The sequence below is a fragment of the Convolutriloba macropyga genome, chromosome 2, assembly GCF_964194025.1.
Source record: "Convolutriloba macropyga chromosome 2, txConMacr16.3, whole genome shotgun sequence".
Taxonomy (NCBI): Eukaryota; Metazoa; Xenacoelomorpha; order Acoela; family Convolutidae; genus Convolutriloba; species Convolutriloba macropyga.
Genome location: NC_134469.1, coordinates 8,354,386 through 8,378,699, shown reverse-complemented (window position 1 = coordinate 8,378,699; position 24,314 = coordinate 8,354,386). Strand labels below are relative to the sequence as shown.

General features: G+C 34.0%; 1 protein-coding gene across 2 annotated transcripts; it reads left to right on the top strand.

Annotated features, from left to right (window-relative positions):
* The first annotated feature begins 215 nt into the window (after positions 1–215).
* On the top strand, positions 216–16,059 carry LOC142335104 (factor V activator RVV-V alpha-like). Of its 2 annotated transcripts, none has more exons than XM_075383458.1 (6): positions 216–591; positions 3,579–3,775; positions 8,554–8,668; positions 11,405–11,559; positions 15,228–15,473; positions 15,837–16,059. In XM_075383458.1, the coding sequence occupies exons 1-6, from the start codon at positions 485–487 to the stop codon at positions 16,037–16,039; spliced, it is 1,023 nt and encodes a 340-aa protein (XP_075239573.1). In that variant the 5' UTR covers positions 216–484; the 3' UTR covers positions 16,040–16,059. The 2 variants fall into 2 exon arrangements, with proteins under 2 accessions (XP_075239573.1, XP_075239572.1); XM_075383457.1 differs by having other exon boundaries at positions 15,822–16,059.
* The last annotated feature ends 8,255 nt before the right edge of the window (positions 16,060–24,314 follow it).

Sequence of the window (24,314 nt, the reverse complement as noted above, 5' to 3'; positions counted from 1 at the left end):
CCGCAATATTTGGGTAGTGCATTTTGGGGAATTACTCCTTGTCCTCCGATTCAACCCGATATATTGCCTTATATATTCCAAAAGTGCATTAATATTTTGAGTATTTCCCATTATAGCCCCCCCCCCCCCCAACTCGCCCAGCTTAGTGATAATATAAAGTACAGTCATGGTAATCATACCAAAAGGGTGCTGTATTTTTGTGTGTGTGTGCGGGCGGGGGGTGGGGTGGGGGCGTGAAAGAGGTGAAAGTTTTCATATAGAATTATTTTCCGAAATATATAGAATTATTTTCAGAAATAAAAGTCTATGTAAACCAATATTAGTTGCTAAACAATTACACAATCTGTTAACAATTTGTCATTAATATTCAGTTCTAGCACACAAATTAAATTAACAACATGTGATAAAGTTCAAGGCAATTATATAGTAATCTTTACCACTGTGATATATATCAGATTCATTCGGTTTCTAAACTCTATTCATAATGCAGAGATCAATAATTTTGTTACTGAACTTATTCGTTATCATTACCTGTCATTTTCACGGTCATTCTTTTAAAGATCATGGAACCAAGCATTGGGAATATCAGAGGTCTCTTCATCTCGTGTCATTGACACCAAACGAAGTGTTTTTGGTGAAATGAAGCTTAACAAACCTTTCTAAGATCTTGATAACTTTCTTTGGAACGAGAACGTCAAGATAAGTATGGCCATGCAATATCATTGTGAGAAATTCAAAAAAATAAAATATGGATAAAATAAATAAATATTAAGATTATATGCTTCAAAATGTGTTTATTTTGTTTAGAAATCTCGCCAAAATCTAATTCGTTTTCAGCTTTATTACGCATCAATCGATGATAACTTCCCCAATTTAAGGCTATTAAATGCTGTGAGGTTTTCGTTATAAATTTACATCCCTGGGTGACGAAGTCCTTTAATTATAAATTTCACTGTTGTGATGATTCACATCAAAAATCATCAAACCATTTTTCTACAAAAAATGGATGCATGAATTTCTCGGTGGGCTGCCACAAGTTTTCAAAAGTTTTCATGTAATTTAGAAGAAAGAAATACATGTATTTTTCATGTAAAGGTACACAATTTTTTATGTGCACTGGCATGACAGTTCTACCTTAGTAAAGACCAGATGGTTATCTTGCAAGATCTTCCAAGAGTCTTGCAAAAAATGGTTCACGATCTTGCAAAAAAACGGTTATCTTGCAAGATCTTGCAAGACGATGGCTATCTTGCAAGAAAAATGGTTATCCTGCAAGATTCTTGCAAGTTGGTTCCGGTCGAGCTCTGCTATCATTGGCTGTTTTAGACGCATTATCTTTCATTTAGCGCAAACTATTGACAAAATATAGTGGAATGAGTTTTCAGAGATCACTGGTTACTCTCATTTATTTACATTAATTCGTGCTTCAAATTTCTTGTTTTGCTTTTATGGAAAACAATTTAATTTCTTTTTCTAAAATGATTCAATTTTTAGTTTGAGCGGAAAAAAATAAAGTTGATGCTATTTTGGTTGTAACTATGTATCACATTGTAAAAAAATTGCTGGGAAGCAATGTTCGCGTCTCATTTTGATCTTGTTCGATCATGTTCCATTTATTTGTATATTTGCGAGATGAAGGTTCTTGCAAGACAAAGGGTTATAGTGCAAGATTTTGGAAGAAAATCTTGCAAGATGATGTATCGTCTTGCAAGATTTTGCCAGAATCTTGCAAGATCTTGCAAGATAACCATTCGATGTCGACTGGGGTAGGTAATTCGCCTAAAATTTTGGCCAATTTATCGTGCAAAAGCAGGCCATTTTACATAAAAATTTATCAGTTTTGGCGTTAAATAAACCGATTTTTTATGAAGCGAAAGATCAAGAAGCATCATGCGAACTAATTAGCGGGTTTTTAATTGAGATATTAGAAGAAAACTCGCATAAATTAAAAGAAAAATCATGAATGCCAACAGAGAGGTTTGCGTAATCTTACCAAACAAAACACGTACAATTTAGATGTCTTATGTTGCACTTTAAGAAATCGTGTGCTGTGACCTGAGTCTGAATCACACAAGAAACATGTGCCCAGAAAATTGAAGCTTTGCTCAATAAGGTGCATAACGAAAGGGCATTTTGTATCAAAGTGAAAGGATTATGACAAAATGCTGTTCACCTTTACTTAAAAAACATTAATTCTGATTTGGAACTGCACATTTTTAAAATACAACTAAAATCTTTTATGCCCCAGCTTAGCTACTGCATTCAGATTTCTGTTTTCGCTGACCTAGATATAATTGAAATTTGCTAAGAGAAACTGAAACACTTGAACTATGAAATGAGGTCAGAAAGTTGGTTAAATGTAATTTAGAGCAACGTAGCTGGTATTTTGAGGATCAAACGAGAATAATTTTTCTTTCCGCTGAGTCAGCAAAATCTGATCAGTATTCCGCAGAAATTAAAAAAACAACAATAAGTTATTTCCTCGATCAGTATTCTTTTGGTTTAGGATGGTTTCTGATTGGTTTTACCGCATGTGGTGAAACCCATGATATTCCTGCAGGATTAAGCGACAGCCTCAATTAAGATTTTGTAGGAATCCGTGTCAAATTTAGGACGATTAGTTAAAAAATCCCAGTGATTTTATCATGGAATCCAGCAATGCCCTGATAACAAATGGAGTGTCGAAAACATTTCTCAATTGCTTTATAAAGATTGAGCTCGTCGTATGTGCCATAAACTGTAAAATTGTGGCATTTTTATTGCATTTAGCTAGTCTGTATGTCACTACCATTTAAATAAACATAACACAGAGTGAGTACTTAAGTGAAAACTATTACGGAAACAAACAAAAATTATCTATGCATCTAAATGGCGGAATATTCAATTGTCACTGAAACAACAGATTTTGTAAGACCTGATTCTGGAGGAAACTGTATATGACGGTAGTTTGTTTAGGTTTGATTGCAACATGATTAAGAGAGAAAGTAAAATTCCAAAATTATTATGCTCTTAAGTTACAATGGTGTTTATATTGTGATACGAGTATCAAAAAAAAAACAAAAATTTAAAATTGACAGATTTTTTAAACTCTAAGCATTTCCAAGCAAACAAGGAACCCGAAAATTAGGAATGATAAAAAACTGTGCCAGGAAATAAAAGCTTTACGTTCTGTCAGTTTATTATTTTTTAGCCAAAAGCATAATCTGCTCATTGATAACTAGGAGACTTAAATAATTATTAATCATAATTTTGTGATTTCCCTGGAAATTTACGTTTGAGCTTGAATCTCAATTTAAGAAAATTATGTGAAATGAATCACTGTATTAACCTTATACATTTTTGCTAGCAACTAAAATATTTTCCATCAAATTTTTGCGCAAAAGCAAAACACAAACGCAAAAATTTTATAAAACTCATTTAAAAATATAATTCTATAATAACTCACAAGCAATTTTTGGTTTCAATAAAAAAAATTTTAGCATGAAATAAACGAGAACATTTTGTTTTTTTCTTCAAAAAACTTTTAATAGACAAAAACTTCTTAATGTTATCGATTGAAGTGGCCACTGACAATCCAGATATCCCCCTGTTCTGTCGTTGATAACAAACGGGATCTTATCAGTTCACTCGAGACCCTTCTACGTCCGTCTCATTTACACACCTCAATCGGAATTCTTCTGTGGCGGTGCTATCATTGACAGACTGTGGGTTATAACTGCAGCACATTGTCTGGAACCTTTTGAGAGGAGTCATAGAGTCCCTAACTGGAAAAATGGTTAGTGACAAAGAGTATTCTGTAGCGCTTGATTGAAAACAAGTGCAGTTTTTTACAAACATCCAAGAATCACTTTGCAGCAACACTACAAGTAAAGACTGGCTCGTTTAGTCGTGCAATGTTGGTGAATTGTACCATTCAGAACTGTTTCGTTTTCTCCACCTATACAAAAGGTTGTTTTCATAGTCATTTGTGTAGAAATCGGTTTTTTTGCAGTAATAATGGTTGGTAATAATGATACTATGAAACTGAAACAATAATTTGACCGAATCTAACAATTATATTGAATCAGTTCATAATTAGAATTATCTGAGCACAATTCTAACGATTAACTAGAATTATTGTTATAATGGTTGCTATGAAAGCGATGAATAAAAAACCAGGCCAATATTTTTCTTGTTTTTAAGAGCTTTTGTGGCTTTAATATCAAATTATGTGAAATCTCATCTATCACGCTTTGCAATGCCTGATGCTTCAGTCGTAAATGTGAAACTAAGTCTTCCAATCTTGCTATTTGGCTCCCAAACAACCACTTATTCCAAATCATGAACTATGGATCACATAGTTAACATATGAAATACTTTTTGTTCAGTCAGTTGGATTTATACTCTGCGTTTAAACTCGGACACAATTTAGTCTTTTTGACATTTTTTTCCAGTTTTTAAGTCTAGTACGCTAATTTGAAAGATTGATAAAAATATCTTTTATTTCAATGTGAGCTATGTTTTCATTTAATAGAATTCTGATTTTATTTGCCGATTTCAATGAGTTTGGTCTGCTTGGTTTGCATTGTATTATCAAGGGTGTGCTGTGTTTTTAACGATTCAAAAAGTAACTATAGTACAATGCAGTTAAAATCTTTGTTTCAAAGAACTTCAACTAAAGTCGAAATTAAAGTTTTTTATAAATGGCCTTTATAGTTTTTTCTCGCAATGCTATTTCCAAAAGTGTTTGCTTCAACCACTATCTGAACAGATTTACTCTTTTTGTGTGAAATCACTGCCGGGCTCCAAATACGCAATCACAATGCACCTTCTTTTGGTAAGCTGACCTTCATTTTAGTGTTTATCCTGTTGGGTTTTCACATAGTGTTGTCAATATAAAATGCCAACACTGACTTTTGTTGTTAGTCTGGGGCTGATTGCGAGTTTTATGTTTAAAATTTGTACTAAAAGCGTTCATCCTGGAAAACTAATTTTTCTCCCTTCACTGATGACTGAAACTGTTCACTAGTGCTCTTTTGCTGCACATTATATAATTTAAATGAGACGCAGCTATTTCCATTATCCATTATCCGAACGCGATAGGTGTTGAGAAATGTTTTCTTTTATTTGATGTTGTTTTATGGCCATTTTTATTTATTTTCAAATTAATATCTAAGTACCTTTTCGTCTGATGAAGAGTACTCCCAATCGGTTCAATTGCTCGACAAAACATTGCCAACTTCTATTGTTAACGTTTGGGATGTGGTACTTACATTGAACCATTTGGCTGACGTTATCGTTTGGTGGCATAATCGTTGTCATGCAACATTTATGTTTTTTTTTGGAAAATTTGACGGGAGTTAAGCATGTCTTTATCTTCATTTTTTTCGTATTTGGGATCCTTTTTGTTGTTTCCACTTTATTTTTATCTTTTAATTAACAGACTGTTCCCACATTTATTTGTACAAGGAGAGCAAATACGCAAGAGTTTTTAAGTTTGGTTTTGTTTTTGGGTGTTTTAATTAATCCTTCACTTCAGGTAATTTGCTTTTGCTCATTCTGACCCTGATGCTTGACAAGTTTGCAGATATTTTTTAAGTCCTTAATTACAGTCTAATTGTCAACATTGTTGTACACGGCTCAAAAACTGAAAAACTGCCCTACGGTGGCTGTGTACAAGATTTTGAAATACGCTAAGAGTATTTCGTCAGAACTTTTTACATAAAAGTTCTCTCGCTGTAATTATTCATGCAAACACTTTTTACTCGTGTGAACTACACTTGCAGCTGGAATCGTTAATCCTTTCAATGTCGCGAAATTAAGTGCAGTTCACAAGGGTAAATAGGAACACATGTATAAATTAACTTGCGACCTTTACTTACAATCGAGAACAAGTTTGTAGTAAATCGCTATCCTGGCGTGTAGCCAAGTAGGCTGTAAAGTTTTGGTTCTTCGAAACATTGGTTACAGTTGCTCTCTTTCTTTCGATAGTTCATTTTTGGTGTACTTTTTGTTGTTTGTTTTGCTGTTTCCCTCATTGGCCAAAATAGATGATCGGTACCTTCATAGTCGATGAAATTCCATACCTCGTAAATGCAACAGTTTGCTTTGGACTTCATCCGCCGTGCAATTTTAGCTTATCTATAAGTTCTGGATATACCTTTTTCCGATTCTGCTTCGCGTTTGGAATGCCAGAACCATGAATTTGGAAACTATTTCCCATAAATCAGAAGGGTTTGCTTAAGACGCTTGTAATTGCAAAGCCTGCTGAAAACTAATTTTTATTGCATCATTATCTTTTGAATGCTTTTTCCTGGGAAAGAAAGCGCTGAAAAGTTTATAAAATGCATAATTATAACTGATGTCAAAGTAATGTCCCAGAACAAATTCAAACAGAGCTTCATCAAGTCTCTGAGCTACTTAATATGAGCATCCGTCTCTGTTTCCGCGTCTATAACCTAACGATCGATGTTGGTTAACTTTGCGACAATCTTAATAGATCAGTCTTCCCGGGTTGACAATTCTTAGTAGTCATACAAGGATCATATATGATGTGATACAAATCATACGCTATTTCTTAGTACGATCCTTGTATGATTGCTAGGAAATCATCAATGATTTTGTATGATTACCGAGACATCATATATGACCCTTTTACGACAACCAGGAAATCATAAAAAGTTAAGAGGATTGTGACACTTTCATGAATAGTGGGAAACCATTTATGACCGATATATGATTACAGGGGAATCATTTATGATCAAGTATGACTACCAGGAAATCATATATGCTTTTGTATGATAACCAAGAAATCATATATGATCCTTGTATGATGACAGGGAGATCATTCAGGGAAAATACACTAAGGAAACGATAAGCACCAATGTGGGAGTGTGGGAGATATCAATTAAACTTCTAAACAAGTTATGATCTAAGCTCGTGAGTAAAGCCAGGTTTTTGCTTCACTCAAAACGGACCTTAAAATATAAATGCATACAAACCTGAAGACATTAAGACGAATTTCTGCTGAAAGCAATAATTATTTAAGTTTTATATTTCATTGTAAAATTCACATCTTGAGACCAAAAACAATAATGGAAACAATTGTCACATAAAACATTACACTTCATACTTTGAAAATGCGTTTGGTTTGGCAAAAAACTCTCATAATCAGATAAATGGGACAAAAAAAATGTCTAGCTCATTTTGATATAAAAATGAGCCCTGGACTTGAGCTATAGCTGCTCATGACAGTTTGTGGAAGTATGTTCTCTGACTCATCTCTGTTATACAAGTTTCTGCATATTGGAATTTCACATTTTATTCTCTTTTAAACTAAAAAAATGGGTCATTAAGTGCAATTATCTATGGAACTTGTTAGCGGTACCTTCTGGCTACAACCTATTGACCTTATAATTTTTTGCATGCAGTCCGATATTGAAAAAAGTATCCAATTTATGTTGTAGAGCATTGATTTTCTCGCATTTTGTTTGCATACAGACTAGAATTCTGATTTTTGTATGATTTTGTATGATTACAAGGTATTCATATATCCATATATGACATTGTATGATAAGAAGGAAAAAACGGAACTTTCTTTATTATGGCGTAATTTAGCTGACAAAAACATTGGAATGTGATTGGCGTGTGCTTTTGAATGATATCAAGAAAAAGTTGCTTTCCAATTTATGATTCTTTTATGACTACCAGGAAATCATACTTTCATATATGACGTCGTACGACATCCAGGAAAATTGAATATGATAACTGGGATAAAATGAACTGTTATGATTATCAATCTTACTACAAGCGAACTAAGCGTCATATTTGGGGTCGTTTAAGCGTCCTTTAAAAAATTGTATGACACTTGTATGATTACCAGGATATCATACAAATCATATATGACCTTGTATGATTACCGGGGATCATATGTGACCTTGTATGATTACCGGGATTTTTGTATGATGAGCAACCGGGTTGTTAGTTCTTGTTCAAAATATAAACAACATTAGTTTGTCATCTCTCACTTCAATTCTGTGGTTGGATACAGCAATCCAAATTGAATGTCATGCATTTAAGTAGTCTTTAAATTAAGCAACCTTTCTGGCGTTTTGTTGCTGAACAAGCCAAGCGCATCATCTTGTTCAATTTAGTTTAAAAGCGGTCAAATTAGCTGCATTAAACGCTCCGTACTTGTAGATACAAACGTAGAAATCCTACAATCAGTTAGGTGCAGCCCCCATGCAGTTGTAAAAAGAGAGAAGGATTTAGTTTATAAAAATTCAAAAACGAAAAATTTCATAGCTATAATTGATTTCAATACCTAGAATTGGAAGGGTATGCTCAGCATGGTATTCGAACAATGGAATAATGATTTGCAATTAGTTATTAGTATAACGGCTGTTCTCTTTTCGGATTTTGTTTTTAAATAAAACATAAAACGACGATTCTCCGACGTTCAAAATCCACAGTTTCAGGAGTGGGAAAGTTTTGGAGAAAACGTTTTTCAAAACAAAAGGAACATCTCTTTTAGTTTTTCACATCTTTTTAAAGAGAAATCGTATACTATTTCAGGTAATATATTGACGAGTGACATAGCTGTTGAGGTGGGTGACTTCACTTTATACATGTCATCTAGCTTTAACCGAAAACGGAGACACAGAGTCGCAACTTGGTACTTTGTCCCAGGGTAAGCACCCCAGTGATTGAGTCTTTCCCATTATATCCCCCCCCCCCCAATAACTGTGAACTGTCACGAGGCACGGTGAAAATTTTCGTCAAGGGCTATTATGGAAAAGACACCACCAAGTTTTGATGTTTTCTGAGGGCTTTCATTGTCGATGCCCAAAATTTTTGTAAGGTCGAATATTGCGACGTTTTGACGCTTTTGTTTCATTTCGATAAGAAATATGAGTATTTTTCAAAGACTGTCTCATAATAAATTTTACTTGAAAATATGATGTCAGGAATAATTCAGCTAAAAAGCGTGTCTGGGAAAAAATAGAAAAAAAACTAGAGGAAATTTTTAAACGCATATAGAATTTGCAGACGGGAAAAGCTCAATTGGAAATGCTAGGAAATGATCTATCTAAAGTACTATGTGATTAACGTGATTACAGAACACTAGGTTCGTGCTGCTAGTTTGGAAAATTTTGGGGCTCTCTTTATAACCCCCCCCCCTCCCTCAGCTTATTAGTACATAGCGTGCTTTCGGAAGCATATGAGACTTCTGAAGTTGATGTAATTTGAGATCATTTGAGTTATGGTTTCCTTTAATTGATGAGTCTATTTGATTATACATACATACTGAAACAAAATTCAGTTCAATAAACTGCTTTTTTTGAAAAACTCTCTATTGATTGCTTACATAAATACAATTTTGATAGGACCGCGTAACTATTCCATCCGCTATGTTTGAAAGTATTATCTTGAACACAATAATGACTTTTAATTAATCTGTAGCCTTAGTGAAGTAGGAATTTGCTGATCACAAAAAAATTCGAGAACTCTATCAGAGAAATGATTAATTCTTAGCACCCTGAAAAAATGCTGAAAGAACAACGCAAGAACCAACAAGCAAAGCTGTTACCCGGGTTGAAGATTCTTTGATTTCATACAAGGATCATATATGATTTCATACCGTCCATACTTGATTTCTTAGTAAAATCCTTTTATGAAACCAAAAAAATCATATATGATCCTAATACGAATACCACGAATCATACATTTATTTTTCGAAAATGTTTTACTATTTACGTTTGTTTTTGTTTTTGTTCGGTAGGGCATCACCTATATTATAATCCGGCATAATATTGTGATCCGCCATAGGACCCTGACGTACAATATCATTTGCAATGTTGGGCACCAAATAAAAGAGTAAATTCAAAGAGTTTACAAAATTTTTGACATACTCTGAAGCCAGTTTATACTTATAAATGCTCATTTATAAAAAATAATCAAGAAAAAAGTTGCATATAACCTCAAATTCGTTTTCTGAATATGTTTAAACCACAAAGTTATTCTTTTAGCGCACACAAAGAATCAAATGTGGATTGCAAATGCGATATAGTGATATAATAAGTCCTCTAACTACATTATACAAACGTTTGTGGCACCAGTCATTGTTTTATGTATCATATATGACCTTGTATGATTTCCAAGAAATTAATTCAACTTCAATAGAAATTCACAATTATACAGATTTTAGTCTTTGAAATTTTTTGTATGATCCCTGTATGATTTCTAGGAAATCATATATGGTCCTTGTATGACTACCAAGAATTCATACAAATCATATATGACCTAGTATGATTACTAAGAATCATATATGACCTAGTACAAAATCAAGAAAGTTGTATGATCGTTGACCCGGAGTACAGCTGCTCAGCTTTTTTTTAATTTTAAGTGATTTCAGTTATTTTTAGCTCTTTTTATGCGGTAGCCCGGCTTTTGAAATTTGCCATCTTTGGTTGTCTTCAACAAAAATACATCAAACAACTCAAGGAATCGTTTTTTTAACTTTACAAAACCATAATTTCTATGACTTTACAAAACAAATGAGTTTAGCAAATGACTTTATCAATTTGAGTACAAATTTTGTCAGAATTGAGTCAAGCAACTTTATTTATGTTATTATTGCCAGAATGGATCTTCGAGCAACTAATCAAGGAATAAATTGACAATTTTTCCAGTCTTGTCTTTATTTAATTAAACATTTTTGGTTGAATTGCTGTTCTTTAGATGAAACGTTAATTTATCAAAACATTGAAAATATGTTTTAAATTACTTTTTGAAATACGTCAAGATGATAAACCACTACAGACTTTTTTTGTTTTTTTCCAACGATTTGTCTACATTTTGTAGTGGAAGTTTTTTTATACATTTTCAAAATAGCTCTTCCCAAGAGACAATTTCATACCAAAATAAAGTTTCCTATTTCTATAACCTGCGGAAAAACATACATGGTTCATGCAATTACTGTAATCTTTTTAAAAGTTTAAAGATAAATTAATTATTGTAAGAAACATACATGGTTCATGCAATTACTGTAATCTTTTTAAAAGTTTAAAGATAAATAAATTATTGTAAGAAATATACAGGTTCAACATATAAATTTAGAGGCTGTGGTGTATTTGTTGAACTGGTCAAATTACTCAAATAAGTGATATTCGAAAATCTTGATATGAAAAAATTTTATAGTCGACAGCGTTTCTAGTAAAAAAAATACCATTCATTAAGAAGAGTCATGAACAACGATTGGATTTTTTGCAAAATATGACATATAATGAAGTGATGTATGACATTCACAACAGATTAAGGGAGGGCGAGCAGAGGGAACAGATCCAAAATTTTTATAGTTCTCGGACATCCTAAATTATCAAAGCAGGTTAGGAAAGGACCGAAAGAAGTAAGCCGAAATGTTTAGATATCAATACTCTCTAAAACCAATCAACAACGTCGCCATTCTAAGGCTGACAGACCCCGTTGAAGACAGATGGAGACGAATTCCACTATGCCGAAGAACTTTTGACCTCGGAACTAAGATTGCCACGTGCGGAATGGGTTCTAAAAACGGATCAGGGATCTTTTCAACGATATTTTATTAAAGACGTCACCCAATATTTTTCCCAATCTGTAGTGTTGATTATATTGTATAGGTTTCGAATACTATATGATTCCCGATTCCCGAACTGCCCCCATCAGTAAAATATAAAATCGATTTATTTACACCTTTTTAATGGTAACTAGTCCCAACCTCCTATCAGGCTATAGCAACCATTATCAGTGCAAAAAAACTCTAGTTTTTGCTCATTGGTTCGCATTTCTAAAGAAAACATCAAAATTGTTCTCGAGAAAGGGCGGCTCCATTATTGCCCTTAGTGGGAAGTAGGGCTAAGTTGAAGGTTACACTAACATACAGCGCGCAAAATTGCAATTGTGATAGTTGCGGTTAGTTCAAAGAAAAAATTTACAAATTGAAAGAAGTATTAACAATTATGCAGATTCTAATTTGACTGGTCCCAAATGTGAGTTGTGCAAACATTTAAACCGCGCACAGATTTGTTCTAGACTGGCGATGGTTATTAGGGGTGAAAGACGCACTTGGATGACACATCTGAGGTTCTTAAACCAATGAGATCCAAAAGTGCTCTGAGCAGAACTGAAACCAATAGTTTTGAATGAGACTTATAATATGCTTAAAAAGCACTATGGTACCAAAAAGTGACATACACAAAATGCCACAAAAATAAGACAGAACAACATTCTGAGTTGAAATGAGTACTTTTGTAACGGGTCATTTCATTTTGTTTTCTTAACATCTAATAGACGGTTTGCGTAGTTTTCAAAGAAACTTAATATGAAATCTAATTCAAACTTCAGAAACTTTTTATTCCATATTTTCACTAAGAGCTTTAAATTGGACTCCGATCGGGCGTATTTGCTTACCATTCCACTATCTTCTGCTCATTTTCTTTGAAGAAATTCATAAAATCTTTATAATCGGAAAATGTTGTTGAAGTATTAGGTATTGAAAATGCAACTTTTCTTCCTAATTTTTGAAATAGTACAAGTAAACTTGAACCTCTAATATATTTGAACGTCAAATAGACAGTTTTGGTTCATTTGATTACATTGTACCTCAAAACATAAGTGTTCGGAAGACCGAATTCGAATTTTGGTGTTTAAGTCAAGAAATCTTATTCCATTTTTTGAAGAAAGCGAACAATTTCTTCCCTCGAGATTCTTCAAGCATGTCACTTTTGGGTAACTTTAGTAACGAAAATTGTAAAACAGATCTTTTTTTAAGCTGTAAAAGGAACCGCAACAGTGTTGCAAACAGTAAAAAAAGCGAAGCAGCTCAACCATCTTTTCTTTGTAAGCGGAGAAAATGAGCAAAAACTCCAAAATTTCACGCTTTTATCGCACCTTAGCCCAAATCAACCTAACTGGGCACAAACAACGCTTGAAGGACTTTAGTTATCTATTCGGTACCAGTGTACGTATAGTGTATAATAATTTCAGCAACATTTAATTGTCAGGTATTTCAGCTCAGTAAGATCAACCAGGAAAAAAAATGTGGAAAAAAATGTTCCACAAATTTGGAGAGTTGTGTCGCTGACTGGTTCTGATGTCCTAAATTGTTAGATTTAAAAACAAGCCGGTTATATTCTAAGCCGTCTAAAATAAACCCGACTGAGGTATGAAATAACATCAAGGAAAATTAACGCCTTTTAGCGCATTTGGTAGTGCCTCGAGGGCTATGGCCATGCCTTAGAGGACCTTAATATGAAACTGTCATTACCAAAAACTCACAACTGAAAAATTATCACAACCGAAATTCAATGTAAATCTTGGGGTTTATTTCCATGAGCGATTTTATCCTAATCGTATCAGACAGTGGTATTTTTCCGTGGAGGTTTATTTCCTATAACCATTCTAAAAAACTAAACATAGCACTTGTTTAAGCTTCATTCGGAATCGTTCTTTCAACTGGTTTGAAGAATTGGTTCTGATCAAACCTGGCAGACACTGGAAGTTCTCTGATCAATGCATATAGTCCACTTAATATCCTCTGATCAGACTATCCAAATTTTCCAGAATTAAGCTATCAGACTGTCCAGGCCATATACCGAGCCCTGATGAGACGTGAAGACTATGTGAACTAGGTTCTGATGAATCTATCGTGGACTATCTATGATCCCTTTTTAGGCGTCTCATTGTTTAGGAGAATGTCTTCATTTCCTAGTCCGGTTAAGAGAAAAAAGATTTAAAATAAAATCAGTATGATGACCCTACTAGTAAGAATACTAGTAATAAAACTACTTCTTGTAATTTTGGCGCATTCATTGGCGTCAATAGGCTAGCAAAAGCAATAGCAAAAGGTCTTTTCATGAAAAAAACATTGCAACCTTAACCGAAGTCCTGGGTGTCCGATTTACCCCATTCTTTAATTTTGTGGAAGAGCACTGATTTCATGACCTATCGATTTTTCCATTTCCCATATTTCTTTCGCGATAATTACTAGTTCTACACTCTTGGACGTGAACTTGAAAGGAGGATCGTAGATAAACCATTTTAGAAGCTGCAAAAAATTGATAACATTATAGAGAAAAATTTCGAATGCCCAAACATTGAGATAGGGTGGTTCGATACTTGATGAGGTGAAACTTTGCTTGATATCAGCTGAAAAGCACAATATGTGCTTCAAAAAAATTTTGATTCCTCAAAAAAATCATTGGCAATAGCAATTGGTCTTTTCAAGAAAGAATTAGCTACATTAACCGGAATTGTGGGTAACCGATTTACCCCAAAATTCTTCGGGAGAAAACTGAAGCCATGTTACATCGAATTTTAAATTTCCCACACTTTCCGTGCTTTGTGCTAGATTTACACCCGTGCACATGAACTTGAGAGGCCAACCACAGTTAAAGAGTTTAATGTGGTGCCACATACCGATAATATGAGAAGGAGTAACATCGAAAGTCAAAACAGTAATATATTGCTTTCAGTTCTTTATAAGGACAGTGTTTTTTTAATATCAGTTCAAAAACGCAAGATATGCTTCAAAAGTGGTCTGTTTTCTCACCAAAAATATGAATGCCGAGAACATTTATTTCATTGTTGTTTGCTAGTTGCGAACTCACTTGACGGTTTTGCATTGAATATTTTATAGGTAATGAGTTTTTCATTGGAAAAATGTTCTTTACTTTTCTACAAATTTTTTCTTCTTCTATGAATTTCTATGACTAAAACTCTTCCATAATTCTCTGTTCGCTTAAAAGTCAATTTTTCAATTTCTTTAGCTGAGTTTTTTGAAACATATTTTCCCTCCTTTTCATGATGTATTAAAAACTTTACTAAAAATTTAATTTCACAGAACTCCCTTTTATGAAAGTTCTATGACTACAACTTCTCATAGACTCCAAAGTATGAAGTTGTAAATTTATAACTTTTTGAATTATGGGGTCAACCCGGGCTGACCATTACGTGGTCATACATATCTATGCAGTAATGAAATGAAGAATATGCACCATTTCAAACGCACTTACTAGTCAACGTGAAACTATCCCCTGTTATTTTATTTGTTAAATATATTATCCATATTTCTTCTGATAATTTTAACAGTAGTGTAAAATCTTGGGTATATTTTAGGTACCTTGTCAAAAGGGGTATTTTGGTATTGAGTATTTTAACAACTCCCACAGCAATGATTGTTGAAAATGTCCCTAATATTGCCGTGTATATAGTCCCGATTTTCCCTCTGAAGTTGCAGGAAGCCCACTTTCTTGAGACAAAATATACCACGGTATCATGCCGGGGCTTTCCAGTCCGCTATGTGCCTCCCCGTGAGCCAGTAGTCCCCTGTCCTGATGACGTCATTTGCACACGAAGTGTCCTGTCTAACAGTAATATTTGCCACAAGGACGAGGGAAGCCCTCTATACGTTGTGAACATGTGTTCAGATTCACAATTGTCAGCCTTCGGAGGCCCAGGTACCGTCCAATTGTCATAAAGTTTACTCACAAAAATAATAACAATAACAACACACAAAAATTTGGTTGGGCTGTGTTGAAGTGGGTTGGTTGGGTAGGCTGGGCTGGGCTGGGGTGGAGTGGGATGGGGTGGGTGGGGTGGGGTGAGGTGATGTGGGGTGGGGTGAGGTGATGTGGGGTGGGGTGAGGTGATGTGGGGTGGGGTGATGTGGGTATAGGTGGGGGCTAAGTTGGGGGGGGGGGGGAGTAGGGCTGAAAGAAACACTGGGGGGGGGGGGGGGGGGAGTAGGGCTGAAAGAAACACTTTTACCTCTATATTGCGTCTATTTGTGTACAACTTACTTTCAGGCGTTTCTGTGATAGGAAGTGCTGAATGTCTCTACGGTGTGGCTTCATACTTCCAATCCAAAAGCTCATCAACCTGTAATGGCACCTCATCTACCCAGCATACAGAAGTCAGTCCAAATGATCCCCAACTGGAAGACGACTGTAATGATGGAAGTTTCTTTGCCAGAGTGAACACCCATGCCAAATGGATTGACAGAATGATAAAGTTGCATAGTTAATAAATTGTCGTAAATTTCAGTTTTCAGCCCTAATTTATCCTCCTCATCATTATCATCATGAGCGGGAGTGCAGGGGAAGAGAGGAGAGGGGAGGAAGAAGAGAGGAGTGGAGAGGAGAAGGGGGGGAGGGGAAGAGAGGGGATGAGATGAGGGGAGGGTATTTAAAATCATAGAGAAATCTAGCCCTGGAAATTTGAATTTTTCACTTCAATTTTTCAATTCGAGATTCGTTTAAATTTATCCATGATCTTAATTAATGCCACCATTTTCCGTACCCGTTGCTTATTTTTGCTTTATTTAAACCTAAAAACCTCATCATGGGTGTAATTATTAGAACCTTTTTCAAAATGGGGAACAAATACGCGCGGTCCGAGTTTTTTCTTCAGTCGAATTTTCTTTTGTTTGTTTAAGCATCGTACCGAAAAAAAGTGGAAAATCATTTAGTAAACACAAGAGGCTAGTTTTTAATTTTATAAAAAAAACTAAAATTTTTATGGCAAGTTGAAAAGAGGGAGCTTTTTGGAAATTACAAGGAGAAGAGTAGACGGAGAAAAGAATACGAATTGGAATGGTGGTGGTATCAAATTGTATCATCAATTTAATTTTTAAACGAATCCTGTAAAAATATTTTTTTAGAAAATTACATTGGATTATACAAAATGTCTTTTTATAAAGAAAACAAAGTCAAAATCTCTTCATACCGTTATTTAATAAAAAGAAATATTCGAAGGATAAATAAACTGGAGGTAAATTATTTTTGATTTTAACGCACTCTTTGTCTTCCTTTATTTCTTCTCGAATTATTTTCATCTTAAAACTGCGTTGTAGTCCAACTGGGTTTCCATTTAAACGAAACAGAAAACTTCTTGAAAAAAAAATTTCAAAATACAAAATCTATTAATTGTTTTCTCAGGTTTTTTTTTGCTCCAAACTGAAACCAAATGATGAACTATGATACTATTGATGGACAGGAAAGCAATTTTCTAGAGAACCAGGAAAAGACTAAACAAAATTAAATTACATCGTTCATCTGTTTTTGCAGGTTCATTTTTTACAAGCCCATTTTTACAGTAGTTTTTTATTTTGCAAGCTACAAGATTCAAATGAGACAGCATTTGAAGATTATTGCATTTTTATCATATTACATTTAAGAAAAAGATCAAAAAATTTAAAAGATAAATTGTATTTTGTCAATATCTGCTGTAAATTACAATAAACCCACGTCTCGTAGTTCATTTTGCAATTGAAACAACTGCAAATACACAGATTTTACCGAATTTTGGATGGATACTTTGAACAGCAACAAATTTACGTTTTTGTTATCAAAAGCAAAAAAAGTTTCTTTTCATTGTGATTTCTGTTGATTATCCTGATGCTTCAACTAACTCTCTAATTGAAAATTTAAACTGGCTAACAAATTTGTGTTACCTTCAGTCTGCTAAAAACGTGAAAAAACAGCTAGTATATTTTGGTTTGATTTAGAATAAAAAAGAATTAAGAAAAAGTCGAAAATCATATTTTTTTTTGAACGTCTCTGCCAATTAACGTAATGCCGTATAACCTTGCATCCTAGTTTTCAAGGATTTAATTTGACCTTGAAAATGCCTCAAGGGTAATTCAAAAACATAACAAGACAAAATTAGCCACTTGATTAAACAATGAAAAAAATGTTTTGTCATTTTTTTAAAAATTTAGTTTTAATGCTTGCCATATATGCTGGAACATTTTTTGCAAGGTTATGTCTGGCTCGTGTCGTCTTGTTTCTTTTATAATGAGTTCACTTTTCATAAATGAGCGCTCATTTTTCTGACAATCAGCATGGAAAAGACCCAAATTTTACCAGATTCAAAAATGCAGCAAGCAGTAGTGGTCACCAAAACTATGGTCTTTTTCTCCTGAAAACTCGTAGCTTAGATGAGTAAGCTCCCATGAAACCGTTTTCGCTGCCAATTTTTGGTAATTTTTTCTTTTCCTCACAAAATTTCGTCAAATACTTTTGCTTCAAATGGGAAAATACGATCTCCATGGCGTATTTTAAAATCACAGGAAAAATTAACAGAAATAGTTATTTCTTATGGACATATAAATGTGGACATACCTCTCCAACCGGTAATTCGTGGTTATATGTTCAGCAGCAAAGCTCTTTAGCAACAAAAGTTGACAGCATGTTTTATCTGCACAAGCTAAAAAGAGCCACAGTTGCAAACAGTAATGAAACCACTCAGTCAGAGAATTTCCCAATATTAAAAACAGTGTTGAGGTGTCAACGCTACAAAACGAGAAATTGTGAAAAGAATAGCGGTGAATGCGTTGAACTTATGTACGATCTAATCTTAACTGTAGATCGTATATAATTTTGCGTTTTTAAGAGTAGATCTTACATAAATTTGCATTGAATTTAGCGTTTATCTTACATAATTTCGCGTTGATTTTAGCGTTGATTTCAACAAACTTATACAGAATGAGGTGCGTGAGAGCAATAAAGTAAGGTGTCACAAACAGAGGTCCATTTTGTAATATATACGCTGAATTCAACGCAAAATTATGTAAGATCTACGCTAACAATCGCAAAATTGTAAAAAAAATCTACGCTCAGAAACTCACAATTCACCGCATTTACCGCAATTGCGGTGAATTTTCTGACTTGTCAACGCTACTACCGCTTATCTTACATAATTTTGGCAAATTTTCTCGGCCCGGGTACTAAGTTTTGTCTAATTAATTTTAGATGCAATATTATGGTTATAGAACGAAAAGAGAAGCCGGAGTAGGTTACGTTTTATTACATATTAACAGATTCACCTTTCGTCTGATTATAAATTGAAAAACGGTCGAGGTCAAACAGTTGCTCCTGTCTAAGCGGTGGGAACCCATTCAAAAGTTCCCTAGAAAAATGAGGAATATCAGAGTTCTTTTAATATAACAGCGTTGGTTCTTAATTAAAACATTTTTAATGTGGCAGTAGTTGAACATATTTGGACGTGTTAGTAGTATCCATATCTGCCATGTTACTGGAGGGGGGGGGGGTCCGGACCCCCCCCCCCCCCCCCTACAAGAACTCTCACCACCGAAAAACTGATTTTCTCTTAGTGAAAGCAAGTTTTTTGGTTAAGTTTCGCCAGCCTGAGAGAAGTTCTTGGAAGTTGACTGGCGAAACTTAACCAAAAAACTTGCTTTCATTAAGAGAAAATCAGTTTTCGGTGGTGAGAGTTCTTGTAGGGGGGGGGGGGGGTGTCCGGACCCCCCGCCCTCCAGTAACATGGCAGATATCTGCTGTTGAAATGTTCGCTGTATATAGAATTAGGTGTTACCTATGTTTTGAACTCTCACTAAATCTTTTTGGTGAAAACATAAAAAAACCTAATATAAGACACCAGAAGCCTAAAATTTTTCAAAAAAATTCAAAAATTTTTTCGAAAATTTTTCAAAGTTTTCCAAAGTCCTAAAATGGTCTGAAATGGATTTTGCGCTATGAAAGAGCACCCAAAAGTGATTTTTTGTTGACTTCACTTTTTTCACCTAAGTAGTATAGGGGTCGAAACATAAAAATTTCGAATTTTTTGAAAAAAATTTTAAAAATTTTTTGGAGTCCTAAAATGGCATGAAATGGATTTTTGCAATGAAGGAGCTTTCAAAAATGATTTTTGTGGACTTCATTTTGTTCAACCAAATAGGACATGAAAAACTCAGTTTTTGAAGCAGTCTGAAAGAAGTCAAAGAGCAGTCAGAAGCAGTTTTTGTTGACAATACTTTTGCAAAGGTTCAGTGTGATGTGGAAAGCTTGGCTTTGTTTTTTTTATATAGATGTGTAACTATGTATATTTCTATCAAAACAAGTACGTATATTTGCTTACATGTGTTCAAAATTGTAATGTTTTTGTAGGAATGAACAATTAAAAGAAACGAAAGAATGAGAGTTTTTTTTATATAATTATGCGTTTTCATGTGTATAATGAAAGTATATATGAAAGTGTATATCTGTTTATAAGTAAATATAACTGTGCTTAAGATTAGTAATATGTTTCTATCAGTATAAGCTGATGTGTATGTCTGTGGGTAGAAATTGTAAATGTTTGTATATGTCAAGACGTTCTTGGTTTTAAGTGTGTATGTTTTTCTATATCTATACAGTGAAATGTATGTATATATGTCTGAATTTGTTTATGTATTTATGTATTTATATTTTTTTAATCCGATGAGAGAGAGAGATAGAGAGAAGAAGAGAGAGAGGGGGGGAGATAAGTTCCTGGAGGGCAATTTAATTGCCTTGAAGAATGTTGTTATTTGTCTCCACGATCCAATAATATTATATCTTGCACACGGATTTTGACCTTCAGCGTAGCTAAACTCTGTCCCATTAAGCATTGGCAAGCAAAATGTCACAAACGAAGACGACAAAAAGTTTTGAGCATGCTTTGATGAAAACTGAACTTTCTACACCTATCTAACTACCATATTAAAAACTATCAAGATTTTTTACGAAAAAAAATCATGCTTTTTGTCTTTTAATCCTAGGCAAGGAAATGATAAAATGTTGCAACACAGAAGACAAAAACAACTTTTTGATGTTCTGAGCATGCTTTGTTCAAAACTGAAATTTCTTCTCCTATCTAGCTACCATAATAAAAAACTATTAAGATTTTTCTTAAAAAAACAAATTCATGCTCTTTGTCATTTACTCCTTGGCAAGAAAATGATAAAATGTTGCAACACAGAAGACAAAAACAACTTTTTGATGTTCTGGGCATGCTTTTTTGAAAACAAATTTCTCTATACGCATTCAGCTACCCTTCTAGGATTGAGCAAGATTATTTACAGGAAAAAATTATTTGAGATAAATTGTTGAGAGATAAACAATAAATTGAGCTAAGTAAAAAGATTAAATTCTGTAAAAAACCGAAAAATTTGGTGGAAAAACTATGATATGCAGGAGCAGCTGAACGTGTTAGTTAAATAAAGTAGAATGATAGGAATTCGTCAAGAGCTTGAATCAAACAAATAATGCAATGATGTACAAGAAGAGTAGTTTCCACTGGAACTGTAAAAATAGCTAAATTTTCAAAAGTTAATTAGCCACTTGATCAATTAAGCAAGAAAGAACACAAGCTTTGTATCTGCGGGGGGTTGCTAGAAACAGCTTCAGTAGCGAATAAGTCTTGTTTGCGTATTGGGAATAACACTAACGGATAATGCGTGCTTTGACTGAAACCTTAAACAAAAGCAAATCGCTTCTTCAGTAAATGGTTCCAGCATACTGAATATACATATACTAAACTATTAAACACTGGAAGTAAAATATCAGAGCACCTCAAGCCAATAAAAATCGAATGAGTTCATTATTGTTCTTTCTTGAATCAAATTTTCTGTGCATTCATTAACCCTGTGTTAAAATTTTGGATTACTTATTGTTCTGTCGACGTTTTAAAATAACATCACCGTAACGATATTTGATAGAGCATCCGAAAGAGTAACATCCAAAGGAATTTGAAATTTAAAGCGACAGAGTCTGTATAACATATTGGGTTATGAAGCCTGGCGAACATTTCGGAATTGAACACAACACTACTGCTACCTACTACTGCTACTGCCTACTACTACTATCTACAACTATTATCTACAATTAGTACCTACTACTACCACTGCTATCTACTAGTATTACCTACAACTACTACTAGATACTATTAATATCTACTACAACTACTTATTGGTTCTAAGTTACACTAGTACCTACTACTACTTCCTTTTAATACCTTCAAATGTTAACATTTGTTTACTAACTATCTACAAAAAGCTGTTTCTGTTTCTCTAAAAAATGAAAACAATTCTTATCTCTAGAGGAGACTCGCTGAGCATAAACAACAGAAGCTTTTCTCTATCTCAAGGTAATGTGTCCTGACTGACACAGACCGATAGAATTTAGCCGCTAATATTTTCAACAATTCATTAAGTGTTTGAAGTTTTTTCGAAGATATAGAAAACGCTGAAGCTATGTTCTATACAATAACTCAGTAATTTTTAACTCAATGTTACTTTCTTAATTAACAATTAAGAAATCCATGGTATGGTATATCAAGTGGTACTTAATTAATTAAATCAATGTAGGGTTTTATTGTTTAGCGAACCAGTCTAATTTTTAGGAGTTTTTTTGATATGTTCTTTTTTTAAGTGCAACTTTTTTTTATACTTTATTCAAAAATTGCTTGCTTCAAAAACTCTATAGTGTGTACCTTAATGGAAACAAACACTTTACAACGTACCTACGTTATCAAAAAAACAATTTTTACACTATATAGTTGTTATCGTATGTTTTTTCAGAGCCACCTGTTGTTTCAGTTGTCAGGAATTACACAAGTTTTCCGAATCCCTACGTTTCAAAAACTTGTATAGACAGAAAACTGCTGGGATAGCTTGCCAGAAGGACAATGCGTTTGTTGATTTTCATATTAACCTTAGTTTCGGCTCAGGATGTGTTCAGAGCTGAGACTGTAATTGTGAACTTGCTGTGCATCAAAAGTTTAGCGCTACATGATCTTGCAGTTTTTGTTAAATTAACTTCTTCCTAATTTGTTAAATTTCATTTGGTCATTGTCTATCTGAAGAAAATTAAAAACGAATCAACCTCATGAAACATTCTTGCACAAACTCGTTGCGCATTCTTGTTGCATTCTTGCACAGTCTTGTCGCACAAAAACATTAAATTTAGGTGTTTAGCTGAACAAATTTTGTTTCTTTTCAGCGTCTGTTTACACTCAATGGGCACCAAATGGTTCCGGAGAAGTACTTCTCGCGGAATTTGAAACAAAATTCTTCTTTATTAGTGTTCAAAACACAACCGGAGACAGTATGGCTTTGGATAAGCAAGTAGGATAAAAATGTGAAACATGGTCGATCACTTTACCTAAAAGTTGAACCATTGTGTTCGATTTCGAGTTTTGTGATCTAAACAGTATTCAAGGATAATTGACTTTTAAGAAAAAGGCTTCTTTTTTAGTATTCAAAACTCAGAGGCGGCATGGATTTCGATAAGCAAATTTATTAAAATGGTGATTTTGTTCGATTGCTCTACAGAAAAATGGAAATCTTGAGATTTGCGTTTGAATTTTTGATCTAAAAACACTATTCAAGGATAATTGACTTTGAAGAAAGACTACTTTTAGTATTAAAAACACAATAATTGGTGACCGCTTAACTTTGAATTACCAAATATAATAAAATGTGAAAACTTGGCCTATCCCTCTAATTTAAAGTCAAAGTTTGAGTTTGAGTTTGAGTTTGTGATCTAAAAATAGTATTCAAGGGATAACTACGTCATAATAGTTGTTATGTTATATAGTTGTGAACGCAAAACATTTGAAATACGTTCTCACAATCTGTTTAGACTACAGCTATATATGTGTCAAAAAAGTGAAGGAGACCTTCTGGTTTTACTAAGCTTTTTGATATAATTTACTATATTATATAGACTATATTCACGTGGTCTATTATGCTATCTTCACTGCACGACTTCTGCAAGCATTCTAAGCTGAAGAGTATAATTTTGCATTGTTCTATAGAAAAAAAAACAGAAAAAACACATGATTTTCCTGGTGCTAGGAAAATTGGCGGACAGGTCGTTTAGCCGACAAGGAAAAAATGAGAAATTTAGACGAAAGTTTTTATCATAATTGGTAATAAAAGTCTAATTGGTTTATAAATCAGTAGTTCGGTTGTGATAGATTCATATCAACTCCCACAGACCGTTGAGGCATGACCATGCCCCGCGAGGCATGGCCAGATGCGGTTAAATGCAGTCCAGCCACGTAAAGCTCTCCGTTGCACTAGTTGATGAATGACCAAATGAAATTTAACAAATTAGGAAGAAGTTAATATAGCAAAAATTGCAAGATCATGTAGCGCTAAACTTTTGATGCACAGCAAGTTCACAATTACAGTCTCAGCTCTGAACACATCCTGAGCCGAAACTAAGGTTAATATGAAAATCAACAAACGCATTGTCCTTCTGGCAAGCTATCCCAGCAGTTTTCTGTCTATACAAGTTTTTGAAACGTAGGGATTCGGAAAACTTGTGTAAATCCTGACAACTGAAACAACAGGTGGCTCTGAAAAAACATACGATAACAACTATATAGTGTAAAACCTGTTTTTTTTATAATGTAGGTACGTTGTAAAGTGTTTGTTTCCATTAAAGTACACACTGTAGAATTTTTGAAGCAAGCAATTTTTGAATAAAGTATAAAAAAAGTTGCACAAAAAGAACATATCAAAAAAACTCCTA

What these genes read in the sequence shown, in the direction of transcription:
- LOC142335104 (XM_075383457.1), top strand. Translation starts at nt 485, where the DNA reads ATGCAGAGATCAATAATTTTGTTACTGAACTTATTCGTTATCATTACC. An exon ending in GGGTTCTAAAAACGGATCAG is followed by an intron (nt 11,560 to 15,227) that starts GGATCTTTTCAA and finishes CCGTGTATATAG; the next exon opens with TCCCGATTTTCCCTCTGAAG. An exon ending in GTCAGCCTTCGGAGGCCCAG is followed by an intron (nt 15,474 to 15,821) that starts GTACCGTCCAAT and finishes ACTTACTTTCAG; the next exon opens with GCGTTTCTGTGATAGGAAGT.